Genomic DNA, 17,369 nt, shown 5'->3' with positions numbered 1-17,369 from the left:
TTTGAAATTTCTCAAGGAGATTTTAGGTTTAACGATCGCTCAATTAAAAAACAAAACAAAATACAATTAACTTTGGTGATAGGCAAATCTCTAAACGGGAATAAAACCTCACTGTTGAATGTGTAATTCGACAATGATTCCCTGCACCACCAGCTCACTGATGCGTTTGAACGCAACAAGTGCCATCTAGCGCACGAGAAACGATTCTCAGCAACTCGTCGTTATAATGTGCAACCCGCAGTGTAGGTGTATTTTGATCGTTAACAATAATTCATACAGACTCATAATAAAAAAATTATATAAAATAGACAAGGACATAAAGCGAAAAACTTAAATTAATGTGTAATTTCACAAACATCACTAAAATGTCCCATAAGTAGCAGCGTGGTAGCCTATGCCTCTGTGAGTTAAATAAGGGGGAGGCAGACATTTTGGGGAGAGAAAAATTCTCATCACATCTCCCAATACAATAAACATGGAAAGACAAAAACAGTGCAAACAAGAGATTCAGATTAACAAGTGTTTATTCATGTTGATTACACTGTCAAATCATGTTAATGAACAGTAAAACATTTTCATATTTCATGTCAGAAGGGGTGGGGATGGTTGAATATTTCAGATTACATGTTCCAAATTTGATTTTACCACGGAAGAAAAAACATAACCAGTAATTTACGATACAAGTAATTTGAGTTTTGTGCACTTTAAAACGTTTCTTAATTCTACAAGTGATGAATCTCAAAATTAAGACAAAAAAAAAGGACAAACAAATTTTGCATTTCATCTGTCTTACCAGAAGAAAATAAATCTCTACAAGTATAAAAAACATACTTACCTTTAACGCACACAATTAGACAAGGCAATGTTATGCCTCAGAGGAAAATCACTTTTTAACTTTCAGATGCTGGCATTGCTGACATGATTAAATAATGTTTAAACCACCAATATTTCTTGCTAAGTGTTTTACATCACAAAAGATCTACAAAACCAGCATCTGATGAGTATCTTTTTTTAAATCAACAAACTTTTTCTTAATAAACTGGTTATTTGGACTGCAGTAATGTCTGACAATGGATGGATAAAACTACTTCTGCCATATAAATGTACATAATTTGATGTCCAGGAGATATGTGCCATTTATACAGTCACAGACTTGTTTCTCTGTAAACCCACTTACGCTATAGACTTTACACCTTGAGTTATGCTGTTGAAAGATTTGGCTAGATGTAAAAAAACGAAACAAAAAACCCACCCCAGAATTTTTTTGAGAAGAGGTTATGTGAACGTGCCATAGTTTTTTTTTTTTCCATGGAAATCAATGTGAACTCAAACAGTTGGGTAGTTGCAATAGCACAAAAAACAAAACAAAACAAAACTGGAGTAGGAAAAAACAACATGCAGTTTTAGAAAGATTTGTTTCTTTTGTTAATCATTTCTGTTTTGAGCTTGAGCCAGAGTGGGACGATCCAGATGAGTCTCTGCGCCTAAAGAGAGATAGAAAGAAAGAGACAAGGAGAAGGACCATGACTGATTAAGTGATTTGGCTCTTGATATCAAAACAAAGAATAAAGTTTTGTACAGAGAAAAGCACATTCGTTTCAATCATGTACTGTATTAGCACTGAGCCCTGTGTATAATGCAGAAGGACGCCTGGTATCCAGGACACCATGTGTTACACCAAACCTTTCAGACGAGTGCGATCGTGAGCGTCTTTTTTTGCGGCCACCAGAGGAGGACCTGGAACGACTCCTCTTCTGCCCTCCCTCAGGCGATGATGAAGGGGAACGAGACCTCTTCTTTGAGGAAGCAGAGCCCTTTCCTGATCTGGAGCTGGATCTTTCAAAGGGGATAAATAAGCATTCACATGAGGTCAACAAATATCGCTATACAGATTACTATAATAACACTACCAAAGAGACTGAAATGGGAGGAAAACATCCATCCACAGCCCTCTAAGTACTACAGTAAATACTACAACTTCTGAAAAAGACCAAAGCTGCAGGTCTGACCAGCTGAACTTTTCAAAAGAACAAAGCAGAACCCATCAAGAGTTTCAGAACAACTTGAAGCTCTAATTGCCTGTCAGATGTCACAGTGTAATCAGATAAATTGAGCAAAAAGTAAAAAAATCCTGTGCAAAAAAGCCCAAAGAAGATACATTTCACTGCTCCCCACAGCTCCCTCATCTTATTAACAGAGATCAAAAGTCGACTTCTGTTTAAGTTCACTACAGCCACTGGCTATTCATACACACACTCTCTCTCCTGGAGAGTGCATGTGACCTCATTCACCTGGATTTGGACCTGGAGCGAGAGCGAGATCGAGATCGGGAACTGGATGAGCTCCTGGACCGGGATCTGCAAAACACGGGCATCAACAAAAACACACCACAAATTTCCAATTTTTCTGAAAGTTGAAGATATTCTGATGAAAACCCAAGAACAGTCACTATCAAATGACAAGTGTTTAAAAAAGGAAAGATCAGCTTTGACATTTTTCAGACAAAATATATCATAGAGGTTTGCATAAAAGGTCTTTTTGTGCATAAAGACATTTTGTTTAATCTTTCAACCCTTTTCAAGTTGTGTTAATGGCATGAATTACTTAAAATTGTAGAGCATTGAATTTACATGATTGTTTTCGCCAAATAGCATCAAGTTTTATACTATCATGTCAGAATCAAAAATGCAGTTGAAAAAGACAAAATATATTTTTTACAAATACTAAAAGGAAGCAAAAAGGAAAGAAAAAGAAATTAAACATTAAAACAGATTAATACGATAAGATTTGAATAAAGATTTGAGCTGATACTGACATTTGCCTGGAGTTACCCTTGACCTGTACCCTTTTACCTGGACCTAGACCGGGAACTTGAACTGGACGAGCGAGAAGATGAGCGCGAGGAGCCCGAGGGACTCCCTTTCTTCTCATCACTAGCATCCAAATCGTACTTGGACAAATCTGCATCTTCTTCTTCTTCATCATCATCGTCATCATCCTAATAGTGTAAAAATTAAAAGCACATCAAAAACTGTGACAGTAGTTTCATATATCTGCTAAAGATCCAAGGATTTGTTCACACTGCAGCCTATTACAATTTGTTATTCAAATCCTATCTGTATGACTGCAGTACTTTTACAAGTAAATAATTTGATAGTGTGGTCAATATAGCTAAACAAATTAGTTTCAAAACGCAAATAAAAGTATAAGACCACTAACAATTCACTTACATCAAGTTTGTATTTTGAAAGATCTCCTTCATCTTCGTCTTCCTCATCATCGTCACCATCATCTTTTTTATCTTCTTTTTTTGGTTCCTCTTTCTTTTCAGTGTCCTTCTTACTTTTCCCACGATACTTCTTTTTTATGCGCCCAAACTGTCCAGAAGACCGACAAAATATTTAAATGACGAAAAATTACATAAATCTGTTCTTAATTAATAACAAGAACTACTCATCTCTGTAGACTGAAAAAGAAAAATCCCTACTGACCTCATCGTACTCGCCATCAGACTCCTCTCGCTCATTGTAGACTAAGTTCTCTCTCTCGTTGAAACCTCCACCGTATCCTGTTAAGAGACGTGCATCAAGCGTATGGCATTAACCAAAAATGATGGCAAAAAAAATTCCGTCAATATGCAATAAATTACACTAGCATTCTATTTTGAACAGACAGAGCATACCTGTCCTTTCCTCCAGTTTGGCATATTTAGGAGTGTTACACATGTTGCACTCTGATCTTCTGGCCCAGTTTACATTGCCACACCTAGATTTAAACAAACAAGAACAAGTTTAGAAATTAATAACTGCAATTCACAAATAGCTTATAGTCCAATATGGGTTGGATTTGGGAACATAAACCAGCGATTTCTGGTCCTGGAGGGCCACTGTTCTGCAGAGTTTAGCTCCATGCCAAATCATACACACCTGCCAGTGATTTTCAAATAATACTGAAGACTTTGGCCCTGTTTACACCTGGTATTAAGATGCGTTTTGGTCAATCGGATCACAAGTAGTGATCCTTTAGTTTCTGTTCTGAAAGCCACAAGACCGTGCTGAATGCTGTGAGTGTGTGTGTGTGTAAGAAATCAGGAATGGTAAGAGAACATTATGCTTGGTTCATTTTTCATCTTCAAACCAAACTTGGGTCTTCAGCCGACTTAAGCCCTATTCGCACTGGATTAGTATTACCTGGTGACCTCTAGTCATTTGTAATAATCGCAGAGGTTTTCAGTGATCTTAATCCCGTGCGAATCAGCCATGTCTGTAATTTGGCGGGGTCGTATATCATTTTTTCAAGGTTTTTGTTTCCTGTGCGCCTTTTTATCCATCTTTCGCGAAGAATGGAGGCTGCGGTGGAGTGTTTTGATAGTATTTTGGGTGCTGGGTCATATCGCTATACCTACACCACAACTATACAATTTGCAGAAAGAGAAGGCTGAAAATCATCAGAAGAGCAAAAACAAAAAGAATGATTAGATGGAGATGGATGACATGTATGACATGTATAGCAGCATGCGGTGAGGAACATTATTCTGTTTATGATACATCATAAAGCTAGACCTATAACGACAAGACATTTCCAGGCAATAGCCTACTGACATCACATCCGGGGGGATAAGTCAGTAAATTCGAGTAAAATCACAGGCTTCGCTTATCCTGTGTGAATACGCCACACGAAATTCAGATGTGGTGGGGTAATTTCTAAATCACACGAGGTCCCCAGATAATACTAATCCAGTGCGAATAGGGCTAAAGTTTAAATCCCCTCTGGTTAGCGCGCTTCCCATAATGTTTACACATTAGGTCAGTAGGCAGAGAGGAGGTGGTTTTTTGAGGCTGTTCGAACGCACTCGACCACGTGAGTGTTTACACTACGAAAGTTTGTCTACTTTTACACCCCATTTACACCTGTATTTAGAGTCGTCCACTTGTAATATGATTGACCAAAATGGATCTTAATACCAGGTGTAAACAGGGCCTTTGTGACTTTTATAAGCATATGGCAGAAACACTGATCTATAACATAAAATATATACATCTGTAATCTATATATAGAGACCAGTGAGCTGAAAGCAAGTCTGGTTTAAAGTTAATCACTAAACTTTCACAGTATGCTTTATGTAACAACATTTTTGTTGTGATGCCATGCCCATGAATAATTAAGTGACAAAAAATGTATATTTTTATTTTAAACTCAGATACAGTTATTTGGGTTTATTGTCCAGAATATAATTATTTTGTTTAGGCTATTTCCATGTTGTTTCCAAATTGAATGAATGACGCTCGACTCGGAAGTACGAGTTTCCAAGGTGCACTTGAAGGCAGCATTTGGTTTGAATTTCACAGGAGTGTTTGATTTAGTTTGATTGAGGCTAAGTCCGCAGAACAACGGCCTTTCAGGACTAGAACTGCCCATCCACAGCTTCAATAAAAAAAATAAAAAACTGGATAAAACCAGAGCAGCATTACACAAAAAGCTTTTTTGAGGGATACAAAAGTGACATGTTCACAAATTTTTTACTTCAACATTTTTAAGTGAACTGACAAGATATCATTACACTGTGTACATTTATTCTGCTTCATTAAGCAGATTGAACAGTGTGTGGTTCAAATGAGAAGTAAAATATGAAGGAGGTGGAAGTAATGGTTTACTTTACTATCACATCTAATATACACATTGGAAGTATAATTTTATAGCAATACCCACGTTTTGCACTGCCAGTCGTTTGCACTGAAGAGACCTCTGCTCTTCTCAGCGAGGGTCTTTCCAATCTCTGTCCCCCCTGCTTTCATCATCTTTGCTTCAGTTGTCTTTTCTGTTTAAAGAGCATTGACTAATTAGTTTAGACTAATCATATTAAAGGGATAGTTCACTCAAAAGTGAAAATTCTGTTACTCACTTATGTCGAATCAAGTCTTTCATTTTCGAAACACAAATTAAGACATGTTTAATGAAATCAAAGAGATTCATTCCTCCATTAAAAAGTCTATTTACCCCAAACTCTGACAGCTCAAACATTTATAAGGAGATCATAAAATAAATGACAAAGACATTTTATTAAAGGAATAGTTCATTTAAAAATGAAAATTCTGTCATCATTAACACACCATCATGTTGTTTCAAACCTGTATGAATTTCTTCCTTCTGCTGAACACAGAATAAGTTATTTTGAAGAATGTCGATAACCAGACAGTTGATGGGCCCCATTGACTTCCATAGTAGGAAAAAAATACTATGGAAGTCAATGGAGCCTATCAACTGTTTGGTTATCGACATTCTTCAAAATATATTCCTTTGTGTTAAGCAGAGCAAAGAAATTCATACAGGTTTGAAATAACTTGAGGGTGAGTAAATGATGACAGAATTGTTATTGTTATGTGAACTATTCCTTTAGGACTTTTAATAAACCAGATGAACAGTGAATTTGGATTCCTTTTACAATCTCTTTATGAATTCGTTGAACCGTCAGAGTTTAAGCTGAATAGACTTTAAATGTAGGAACAAAAATCTCTCAGATTTCCTTAAAAATAAGTTAATTTGTGTTTAGAAGATGAACAGAAGTCTTAAGGATGTGGAACAACATGAGGGTGAGTTAAACAACATGAGGGTGACATAATTTTTGGGTGAACTAGCCTACCCCTTTAGGAAAGAACTTTAAGCATTAAAACACAATGTATTGATACTCCCTGTATGACACACGTCTATACACACGGTAGTATAATTCACTTACCCCTGCCACATCTGTTACAGCTCGTTCTTCTAGCAAAGTTGACATTTCCACACCTTAGATGTTACAAAGATAAAACTGGTTAGGTCTCAATAAGATATTATAAACACCAATCAACATTCATACACACAATGTACAAGCTACCTCACTGACACTTTCAAACAATAGTGAGACACACTAGTGGTGCACACATTTATTTATTTAAGTTAATTAACGTTAGCCCAAATGGCACTGCATTTTCTAATGAAGGTATATAATGGCAGTTAGTAAGCAGACTTGCGCACATATCTGACTAGCTAATTGTTAATGTTTACCAAAGAATTTTGAGTGTGCAACGCTAAAAAACCATTTGATTACCAGTGTTTTAGAGGAAAGAAATGAGTTTACCCTTTAAATTTGTGAAATTACGCTTTTAATGGCGTTTACAGGCCCATTCACACACTACAAACGCGCGCTAAAGCTAACAGAAGCTATGCTAACAGTAGCATGTGGGCTTCCCTCGTCCAACATTGATTTCGCACAAGTTTTGCCTTTAAAGAACTGCAAACATATTCATCATTAGGCTTTTTAATAAACCACTATGCATCAAGTCTTACTTTTTATCGGGACAGATCCAGTCCCCGTCGCTAACGCGAAAACTCTTCCCGGACATGTTCGTCCTCTCAGTTGCCCCCGCCACAATGCTTCAAAGAAATGACCACCTTATGAGAATCAATATGTGTTTAATACACCAACACTACCGCGTTTCAACATTAAACGAACGGCAAAACCAACACTTTTCAGATTCAGAGTGTGAAAGAGCGTAAGTTATATTATGCGAGAATTCGTTTGCTGCTACACCGAAAGACACACATGGGTTGCGTCTCAAATCTAATTGGCTGCTTCCCTTCGCAAATTTTGGACACGACCATAGACTGTAAAAAATAGGACACGACAGGCGGATTCCAGACACCAAAGGATGCTGCCTTCGTAGGCGACTTGCTAGGTTTTGAACCACAGCCACAAACTTCACATGCACCAGTCCAGCACAACCTTACGCATTTCATACGTGCTATGAACTTCGATCTATTTCTAAAAGAAATGCATTTGTCTAAACTAGCCAACGCGAGACAGATCAAACAGATGACAGGCCTACTGATTGCCAAAAATAGACACTACACATTCGTTTTAATTCCCTGCATGAATCATTTTCATGATTTCATTTTAGCCATTTATTTTTGTAGAGAGTTTCATAAATAATTATACAATTAGAATAAAAATATAATAACAAACTGGAAAAATATTTTACTCAAATGCAAATTCAACACGTTAATGGTATTATTCGGTAGGCTATTCAGTTAACTTTATTGACACCATTAGCGCTAGCTGCCAGAAAAAGTTAGTCTATCTATCTATCTATCTATCTATCTATCTATCTATCTATCTATCTATCTATCTATCTATCTATCTATCTATCAGTTGTTTGCATTTTACACAGTTGTTTTGAATTGTACATGTATTGAGGAATTACTGATGAATTGCTTTTGGGTTTGTTAAATATGTTGTTGAATGTGTATGTTTGATAATGTGTGTTAATAAATCATGGTTTTAATTTATTATTATTATTTTATTTATTTATTAAGATACGGGATTATTTTTATCACCTGAAAAGAAATGTGTCTTGAGTGCATGATCTCAAAAAGTTTTAATTGTTATACCTTGCAAATAACGGGTTATAACTGTATTCAAATTAAAAATATTATAGCTGGACCTTAAAGTTAACAAAAGTAATAATGAAAAGAAAAAAACCCCAGGCTATCTAAATTACAATTTTAGCAAAAATCGGCCCACTTTACCTGCATTCACCAGATAGGCCTACAACAAATGCAAAAATGTTTATTTTTCCTATCCACAAAATTCAAAGGTATATAATATATTCAAAAAATATTCAGGTTAAATCTTCTATCTATTTGTTTTAACTTTCGCACTTGTGCTTTAAATTTGTCCACTAGATGGCAGATTGTGTTCACCACACAACAGCCTGCTAGGCTACATTTGGCAGCAATGTCTGTACTCACTACAGGCTTGTTCCCATGCTAACATTTACACATGCATCACCGAAAAGAGTAAAAATCACAGACCTACATGCCATTGCCATATGTGAGGAACATGCAGATTTCCACAGACATATGGTGACATATCTCTGAATCTTTCCTTTCAAATGTTATCCTTATGCAATGCCTCACACGTTGTGCCAACATTTTGCAGACCTTGGTTCGGTTCGGCATGAAGGCACACTCGTTGCTGGGCCAGATGGAGCTGAGACATTCCTCCCACTGCGAGTTCTCAGTCCTGCAGGGACTTAGATAGGACCCATCCTTGTTGGTGCTCACCAAGCTAAGCCTGTCCTCCATTCTCTGCCAAACTCACACTGTTTCAGAGGTCTCTCGCACAGCTGGTGCATTGCTTATGAGTCAGGGTGCCCACATTGTTTTTCAAGTAGAGGTGTTTAAAAATATCTGATGCCCACATTTTGCCGTGACCATTTGCATAAACACATTTTTGGATGGACAGTCTTTTGATGAATGTTACATAAAAATGTTAAATATTGAAGAGTGATGTAAATGACAAAGATTTTATTTTACATTTATGCTTTTTAGCTTGCACCTTTTTATCAAATTGACTTTGATAAAACAGTGTCAGCCAAGAAAGGTTATGTAAATATATTAAGATTAGCCTTCCCTTCTACCATGTTTGTGTATGTGCATAAAAATACAAATACACATTTCAGCAGGAGCTCATTGAAATGAAAACAAGAACTTTATGAATAATACATTTCTTTATCAGTAGAATCATGAGAAAGAACACTCTTCTGTGAGTGGATTTATTTATTTATATATTTTTACTATTCAAAATAGTCCTGCAACACTTCTCGGCATCCTCATGCCTCCTCTCACCTCGCACTTATAAGCAATCATTGATACAACATCTAACAGCAATAATCGATCATGGGTGCAAATTAGTTTTTGGGCTTGCAAATGTCACCGTCCAGTGCTTGGTCATCCTTGGGATGTTCCACTCAGGTGCTTTTTTGACAGTGAAGGGCAACCAACAGAGGTTTGAATCCCTATATGAAGCCACCTGGGATTTCAGGGTCTGACAGATGGTGGAAGCTTTTCCTGATAGGAAGAGAGTTGTTACTTTGACACTTCATCATAATGAGCTAATAACAGAAGCTTGTATTCCCCCACGCACTAATACAATGATTTCCTTCCTTGTGCAAGGAAGTTGTTCTTGCAGCCGCTCTTGTCGAATCAAAAGCGAGACAGGCGAGAACAGCGACAGAGATCTTTTGGTTTGCATGAACGGATGGTGAGTTGTTGTCAGCTTGCTGTGCTCTTATGTAAGAGGTGAGGAGTAGCTCAGGAAAGCTGGCTGCCAGCTGTGCTGGTATTTGGATGAGAGCTCCTGCCTTGTCACCTCATTGTAATCTCTCTAATGCATATTCATTGTCAATGCATGGGAGCACTTCTCATTCAGAAGGTCATCCGCAGTGGGGCTCCATTGCAATGGATTTTTGTACGTTGAATAAGTCGGAGGGAGGACAGCGACACTAGATAAATATTCTCATCTAGATGAGTGCTATCATGTCTTCATTTCTCTTCTCAGAGGTGACCTCATGCTCGAAAGCTGAACGGATAATAATGTTATGTACAGTGTAACGTAAAGTGACATCGCATAACATCCTGCTTTAAAGTGATGCTTGTGAGGTGAGAAAATGGCCTGTCCCATGTCATAACAGTAATCATTCAGGGAGGGTGAAGTAAAAAAAAAAGGTGAGAAACCATTCATTAAGATATCATATTCAAAAACAGGGCGTGATGAGGACACAAAGAAATAGTTCACCTAAAAAATGCAACTTTTGTGATTTATTTATGTCATTATTTTATTTACTTACAATTAACAGGGACTTGAGCTCTCTTCGAGCTTCAAAAAGGATGCAGAAGTGCTATTAAATGTATGTAAATCTTTATTCAATCAAGACAACCCCTCTTCTCCTTCACTGTTATATTGAAATATTGAATCTAACATTTGAATCGGATCAGTCTGAATCATGAATGAATCATTCAGGCCAGTCTTGTGAAAACTGATGGACTAAAAAAACAACAACATTTTGGTGTGTAAATCACTATCGTATGGCCTCAGAACACTTGTGGGCAAGTATGTGCTATTTTTATAGTGTTTTTTTGGGGTCATTTTGGAGCTTAACAGCCCTAGTCCTTATTTACTTTCATTATAATGAAAAGAAAGGGTTTTGATGAACATTTGTTTCGCTAAACTTGATTTTCTGTTATATTAAAAGTCAATCACATCACATCTCTATGAAACTACAACCCCTTTTCATGAAATTTTTTTTTCATCAAATCTATCCCCTGTAAAATCTATCCCCACTTGATGGCTAGAAAAATATAATGTGAAAAGAACGCTCCCACCTGTATAAAGCTATTGTTCTACAATCAGATCTAGTGTTGCACAGATAAAGCATTTTACAGATTGAAAGGCAATCTCCAATGACAACATGTGCCCTCGTGCCAGCGAGACCGAGCAAAATGCAATATCCAAACCCCTCGTTCCCAAACAAGGCCAATGGATCGACTGCAGTCATAATTCAAATGTTTCTGTCAGAACTGTCACACAAGTTCTTGTGTAATTGGAATGATTCACTTTCGGGAACCACTTCAAAAAGAAGCGGAAATCGATACGGTGGAATATGAAGCATCCTCACTCAGACAACTAGGGGGAAAACACACTGACTCATCGCAACCTCCTTCTCTCCTTCTCTCTTCATCCATCGCTCTCTTCTCTTTCTCCGTCTAGAGCAACATATGTTTGTCAAATCCTCAGGAGTGTTCAGTTAAATGATTCACTGATAAGGAATATTACACCGACACTCAGAGGCTAGTGTCATTTAGCAACAGTATAGTCGTCTCAAATTAATTTACTGTCATTTTGCATGAGGAACATGGCAACATTATATGTCTTTCCTGAACCCTTCAAGTACAAACCCACAGTCCATTTTGGCATGTAAGGTTCAGCGAGCACATTAACCTGAATTACTTTCTGTACCGCACATTATATATTGAACAGTCAGTTCAGTGCATGCGCCCTCATCAATTATGTAAACCATACATAAAATCATTGTCTCGCTTCAGTCAAATAGGACAAACAATTTGATTGTTTTCCTAATTTAAAATGGATATTTTTAAGGTCAAGTAGCATCGTCTGAAGGCTCCCATTTAGCCTTTTTCCCAGATTGGTTCGTCATCTGGATCTGACAGGGCTGATTCAGTCAGTGATAAACGTGATAGGTAGGAATTTGTCCCATTATACTGACAACACTTGATAAATGCCTTGTAAACAACAAGTCACAGCTGTTAATGTATCATAATAATCCTAGATTAGGAAGAGCTGGCCAGCCCAATCAATGCAATTAAGCCCTGACTGAGCCAGCTCATCCACACGGTGCTTGCAATGGCATGCAAATAATCGTTATTTGCACATCATCTTAATTTGCAGCAACAGGTTAACACCAAACACCGTTTTAAGAGTGGCAACATCTAACTCACCCCTGAGACGTGCCGTAGTAACGTGCTGCTGAGTTTCTGTCATAGCTGTCCTTTAAAACCAAATTACAGTTGACATTTCAGGGTGTCTGACCATCAGGTCACTGAGGTAACTCTTAGCTTCATTGCCACTCTGCATAGTCATGCCCCATTGAAAACCATCTAGAGTGTCTCCTTCAATTCACATCCAAATCTTATTTTTAGCTCTCAGGACATTTAACTGATGTTTTCTGGAGGAATATCTCAACTCCCCTGCAGTCTGGCCCTGCCATTATCAGAGTGATGGTCAATTGAGATGATCAATTTGCATAATGAGGCGTTAAATTGGAGACAGTTAAGCCACCTTCCCCCGTATCCAGCAGCTTTTACCCTGCGGATGGGGCATGGAGGCAGACAACGGTCTGGTTATCCAGCACTGGCGTCAGCCTGCCAGTCTCCTCCTTGTATGCTATCGCTACTGAAGACCAAATGACCACTTGAACATATTAACGTAATGGATGAATCTGGCAGCAAATTGATTCCTCTGTGTTGGTAGAATAAATCCTTCACTCCTGCTTTGAATGCAAGACACCCATAGAGTTAATACATTCAACAACCAAGATGCTTATCGATATCATACTTGGATAGTGTCGGGTAATTGCTTTGAAGAAAATCACAGAATTAAAACACTTTTTAAACTTTTGATAAATATCTTCATATATCTAATTAATATTCCCTGAGAGCGATACCCAATTGCTTCTTAGCGATAACATCATCAATTTTGTAGACTGTTAAACAGTGAAAACATTACGTTAGCCTTACTAAGCAGGATAAAGCACCGCTGGTGCAGTTGAGCGCGTTGACCCCTGAAGACGCCGCGGTGGAGGATATATAACAGCGCATCAGTGTGATTGATGCTGGAAGATTTTGAGGGACAGCTGGCTCGATAGAGCCATCAGTGTTCTGTTCCTTGTCATCTTATACAGCTGTTGTTAAGAGATCTTCTGCCCTCTACACATTCTCTGTAGCTCCTGGACGTGAAGGACACATGACACATACACAATGCCTTCTGTGTGGTTAACAGCATCAATGCCATTACTGCATGTATGCACTGACACATATCCTTCTGACAAGTCTATAGGCCATGAATTCCCATGCTGGACCACACTGGTTTAGTGCTGGTCCAGTTGGTGGATCAACACAGGCAAGAGCAAATCTTGAATGGTTAAACTGGTTGAATGTTGAATCAAGTTGAGTCAGAAGAATGACTATTACATTATTATTAAGAGAGAGAGAGAGAGAGAGAGAGAGGGGCAAGATTGAAGTGATGCCCAAATTGTCAACAAACTGTTCTTTTGAGACTGATCTATTGAATTAATCATTTGAACCAGTTAGTGAATCATTCTGAGTGGTTGTTGAGTCAATGACTCATCTCAATTGCTTAAAGAATCACTGAATGGATTTTTTTAACTGTTCGGATGAACAGATTCTTAGAAATAAATGAGACTTTCCATTACTACGAGGTTGTATGGAAAGCCAGAAATACTGTATATGGACATGTTTGGATGCAAATTAAGTTGTAGACACGAGTACCCTCTTTATCCTGATTTCACACCGGTTATTGAACAAAACTAGCGAACAATAAAAGACGATGAATCAAGCATCACCAATATTCAGCATCATCCAGTTCTTGCATCTTAAGGAAATGCTTAATTCTGTACTAATTAATTATCAACTAATACGATAATGGTACTTCTGTGACTCTTGTGAATAATCTTTAGATAATGCATCTATTCAACACTTGATATCCCAGCATGCACCTTGCACGACCCGTGGGTGCCTCCTTGCTTGTCAGTGCATGTGTATACAGACATGTTTGTCCCGACATGTGCAGTGTAGAGCAGTCTTTGTTAGGAATTAGATAGCTATGTTTACACGGACGTCTGAAACGTAAGTTACCTTGATCAAAGCAACCAGATGAGTTGGGGGAAGGCAATCTTCAAATGGCAGGTTGTAATGTAAAGGTCATTTTTCCTGTGATTTGCAGCTCTAGGTAAAGAGGGATGACACATACATGGTTACATGGAAGTAAAGAACATGTCATCACCCATCCAGAATCATGTCTTTATTCATCTTGTACATAAAAGCTGCCATGGATTTTTGTACAATGCATCAGTATCATCAGCAGTAAAGTAAAATCAATTATTCGAATGCAGTTGGAAGCAAAAATGGAAGGAATAGATTCAGGAAGGAGATTCAAAATATGATTATGATGCTCATAAATGCATTTAGTTTGAAAAAAAAAAGAAGATCATATTTTAAAACAGTTTGATATTTTCAGCAACATCCAAATAACTTAAAAACTTCAAAATGTTAGAATGTATGTGTAACGAGGTTAGATGTTGTGGGAAGAAGAAGGCGGGAACCGGCGAACGTTAACACACATTTTAATACCAAAAATAAAACAAATACAAAACGAAAGTAAGGTAAAAGACAGCAGCCCCTCACGGACGACTGCTGTCACATATAATAAAACAAAACACATCACAAGTCCGGGCCTGGTCCTCTCTTGCTCTCCACTGTCGTCGCTCCTCCTTTTATGCTTCCGCTCCTCCGTGAGAGATACGAGACCGGTGCGTCGTGCAGGTGTCGCTCATCTTTAATCACGCCACCGGCCTCGCGCCGCTCTCTCACGGCCCTCTGCCTCGTCCTGCTCGCCACAGTATGGTATCTAAAATATTTATTATGTATTAATATACAGTTTTATGCACAAGGTTGGGCACCCCTCTGAGGTTGCATGATAATTTGCTCTGTCTTTTTAAAAAAAGATCGTAGTGAATATGCCTTTCAGTTTCTAGAGAAAGCTGGATAATGTGATGTTTTACAGACAAAACTTCTTAGTGTAGCAGTAAATCAAATGTGAAAAATAGGTTGTCCAAATGGCGGTCTCCAACAATACGGGGAAGGTTTCTGGGCGTTACTGTCTTTCCTTTTACGCAACACAACAAGATTAAATGAAATACATTTTCTCATATGTATTGCCTCGTTATTTCATCTGACTCCATAAATGAAAAAGGTTTTAATGATATCTGAGCATCATTAAAAGTGAGTGAACGTTTGGTTATTCTTTTTAACTCTTTATAAGTATATTTTAGCCGTTCCAGATTAGGAAACTATGTCGCTCAGAGGTCCTCACGTCTTCTGTGGGTCTCACGTACACAAGCTCATCAGTTTTGGTCACCAAACAGAGGTAAATGCTGAGATCGGTCACATTCACGTTTACACAATCAAAGATACTTTGGTATAGCCCCCATGGAATTGCATACACTTTAATTTAACTTAACGTTTTTACTTCAGTAGAGGTATGACCACTATTACAGATTTAACCAACATTACTTCTCTTATAATAGCTTTGAATTGGCCATGCCCTGGTTTCCCACGTACACTTATCTAAAGTAACATTAAATTAAAACAGAGGTAAGACACACCCAAATTTAGATTGGTCAAGCAGCATTTGCTGTTCTAAACGGAAATTCACTTCTTGTCTTTGCAAACCAAGTACACTTGAATTGATGCCAAATATTAGTCGACACTAATCAGACACAAAACTTGCGGGAACATTCAAATCAATCTACTTGGGAAAAACAAATTCAGAGTCAGTCAGAATAAAATCACATGTTTACAATTTATTGACCAGGTAATAGACCAATAATTCAAAATCCAATTTATAGAATAAAATCATCGGTCAATCAAATAACAACAATTCGGAAATCTAGGAATTATAGAAATATTTACCTGGCAACGAAAAACTACACACAGCGATCGTGTGGGAAGTCTACCTACAGACTCCCTGAAACTTTTGCCCATTTTCCTTATACACCCATAATTCAATATGCTTACCAAATGGTCATTATAATTAGATTTTGGTCCCCTATTGAGGGGTTCACAACTGTGAGATCAGAATTGAATGGGTTCTTGTTTTACATACAGGAGGTAGTTTGAATGGAGGATCTGGGTGAGGGATCTACCACATCGCTCATATTTTATAACTTATTTTAGCTTTTCATTATGGCTGGGAGAATGAGACCATTTTACCAGGCGCACTGAGACACTTTAAATGATACTAAACATGTAAAGTTACTTTTTGTACATTTAACATTGCACAGGTTTTTAGTGAGCTTTAAGTGAGGAGGAGAAGAGGGGAAGCAGGGGGCGATGGTGAGACTGTAAAAGTGAGGTGTGAGATGCACTCTGTGGTGTGTCTCGGATGTTGCTGTTACATATGCAAGAGAGAGTTCAAGTGTTAATTCTCTGGAGAGCCTTTGTCTTCTAAAGGGGTAGCCCAGGTGGCACCCGCCTTACAGCGGAAAAAGCCTTTTCTGAGTACTGCCAACAAGCAGAGTCGTTTGAGGCATGCAACATGCCTGGACAAGCCAGAAATATTTTGGAATAATGTGCTGTGGACAGATGAAACTAAGATAGAGTTATTTGGTCACAACCAGAAGCGCTTTGTTTGGTTGGAAAAATAACACAGCGTTCCAGGAGAAGAACCTACTCCCTACTGTCAAATTTGGTGGAGGGTCCATCATGCTATGGGGCTCTGTGGCAAGCACAGGTACTGGAAACCTTGGAAAAGTTGAGGGTCGCATGGATTCAGCAGATTCTTAAGAACAATGTTCAAGAATCAGTCAAGAGGTTGAAGTTACGCCGGGGTTGGTTTTTTCAGTAGGACAATGATCCAAAGCATTGTTCCAAATCTACCAAGGAATTCATGCACAGACACAGATACAATGTTTTAGAATGGGCATCACAGTCCCCAGATTTGAACATCAACGAAAATCTATGGAGTGATATGACACTCGGACACCATCAAACCTGACTGAACTGGAGACATTTTGCAAGGAAGAATGGTCCAAAATTCCTGCAGCCAGAATTCAGGGACTTATCATTGGCTATAAGACGCGACTACAGGCTATTATTTCAGCAAAAGGAGGCTCTACTAAATATTGATGTGGTAATTCCATTGGGGTGCCCACATTTTTGGACCTGTCAGTTTT

The 17,369-nt window shown here is 38.1% G+C and overlaps 2 protein-coding genes across 4 annotated transcripts in view; both read right to left on the bottom strand.

Moving 5' to 3' along the window:
• Positions 1 to 506: 506 nt before the first annotated feature.
• zranb2 (zinc finger, RAN-binding domain containing 2) lies at positions 507 to 7,873 on the bottom strand. 2 transcript variants are annotated; one of them, XM_084424858.1, is made up of 10 exons: positions 7,327 to 7,873; positions 6,734 to 6,786; positions 5,710 to 5,818; positions 3,683 to 3,765; positions 3,492 to 3,568; positions 3,231 to 3,377; positions 2,853 to 2,998; positions 2,292 to 2,357; positions 1,684 to 1,836; positions 507 to 1,484 (listed from the first exon to the last, which is right to left on the bottom strand). In XM_084424858.1, exons 1-10 carry the CDS (start codon positions 7,380 to 7,382, stop codon positions 1,430 to 1,432), a joined length of 945 nt encoding a protein of 314 aa, XP_084280984.1. In that variant the 5' UTR covers positions 7,383 to 7,873; the 3' UTR covers positions 507 to 1,429. The 2 variants fall into 2 exon arrangements, with proteins under 2 accessions (XP_084280984.1, XP_084280983.1); XM_084424857.1 differs by having other exon boundaries at positions 1,452 to 1,836.
• Positions 7,874 to 14,282: 6,409 nt separating this feature from the next.
• negr1 (neuronal growth regulator 1) overlaps positions 14,283 to 17,369 on the bottom strand; it is a 191,358-nt gene continuing 188,271 nt past the window's right edge. Inside the window, exon 7 of one of the 2 annotated variants that reach the window (XM_084426160.1) lies at positions 14,283 to 14,361. In XM_084426160.1, coding sequence (XP_084282286.1) covers positions 14,312 to 14,361 — 50 coding nt within the window. In that variant the 3' untranslated portion in view covers positions 14,283 to 14,311. Of the gene's footprint in view, positions 14,362 to 14,426; positions 15,044 to 17,369 lie in introns of those variants that run through there. The other variant, XM_084426161.1, reaches the window with a different exon arrangement.

This window comes from Rutilus rutilus, assembly GCF_951802725.1.
Source record: "Rutilus rutilus genome assembly, chromosome: 12".
NCBI lineage: Eukaryota > Metazoa > Chordata > Actinopteri > Cypriniformes > Leuciscidae > Rutilus > Rutilus rutilus.
The sequence above is the reverse complement of the archived record's forward strand: the minus strand, read 5'-3'. Positions and strand labels throughout refer to the sequence as shown.

Coding starts and splice junctions, on each gene's coding strand:
- zranb2 (XM_084424857.1), bottom strand. CDS start 7,382: ATGTCCGGGAAGAGTTTTCGCGTTAGCGACGGGGACTGGATCTGTCCC. Junction 5,819..6,733: donor CTGTAACAGATGTGGCAGGG/GTAAGTGAATTA, acceptor CTCTTTAAACAG/AAAAGACAACTGAAGCAAAG. Junction 3,766..5,709: donor AACGACTGGCAGTGCAAAAC/GTGGGTATTGCT, acceptor GTTTAAATCTAG/GTGTGGCAATGTAAACTGGG.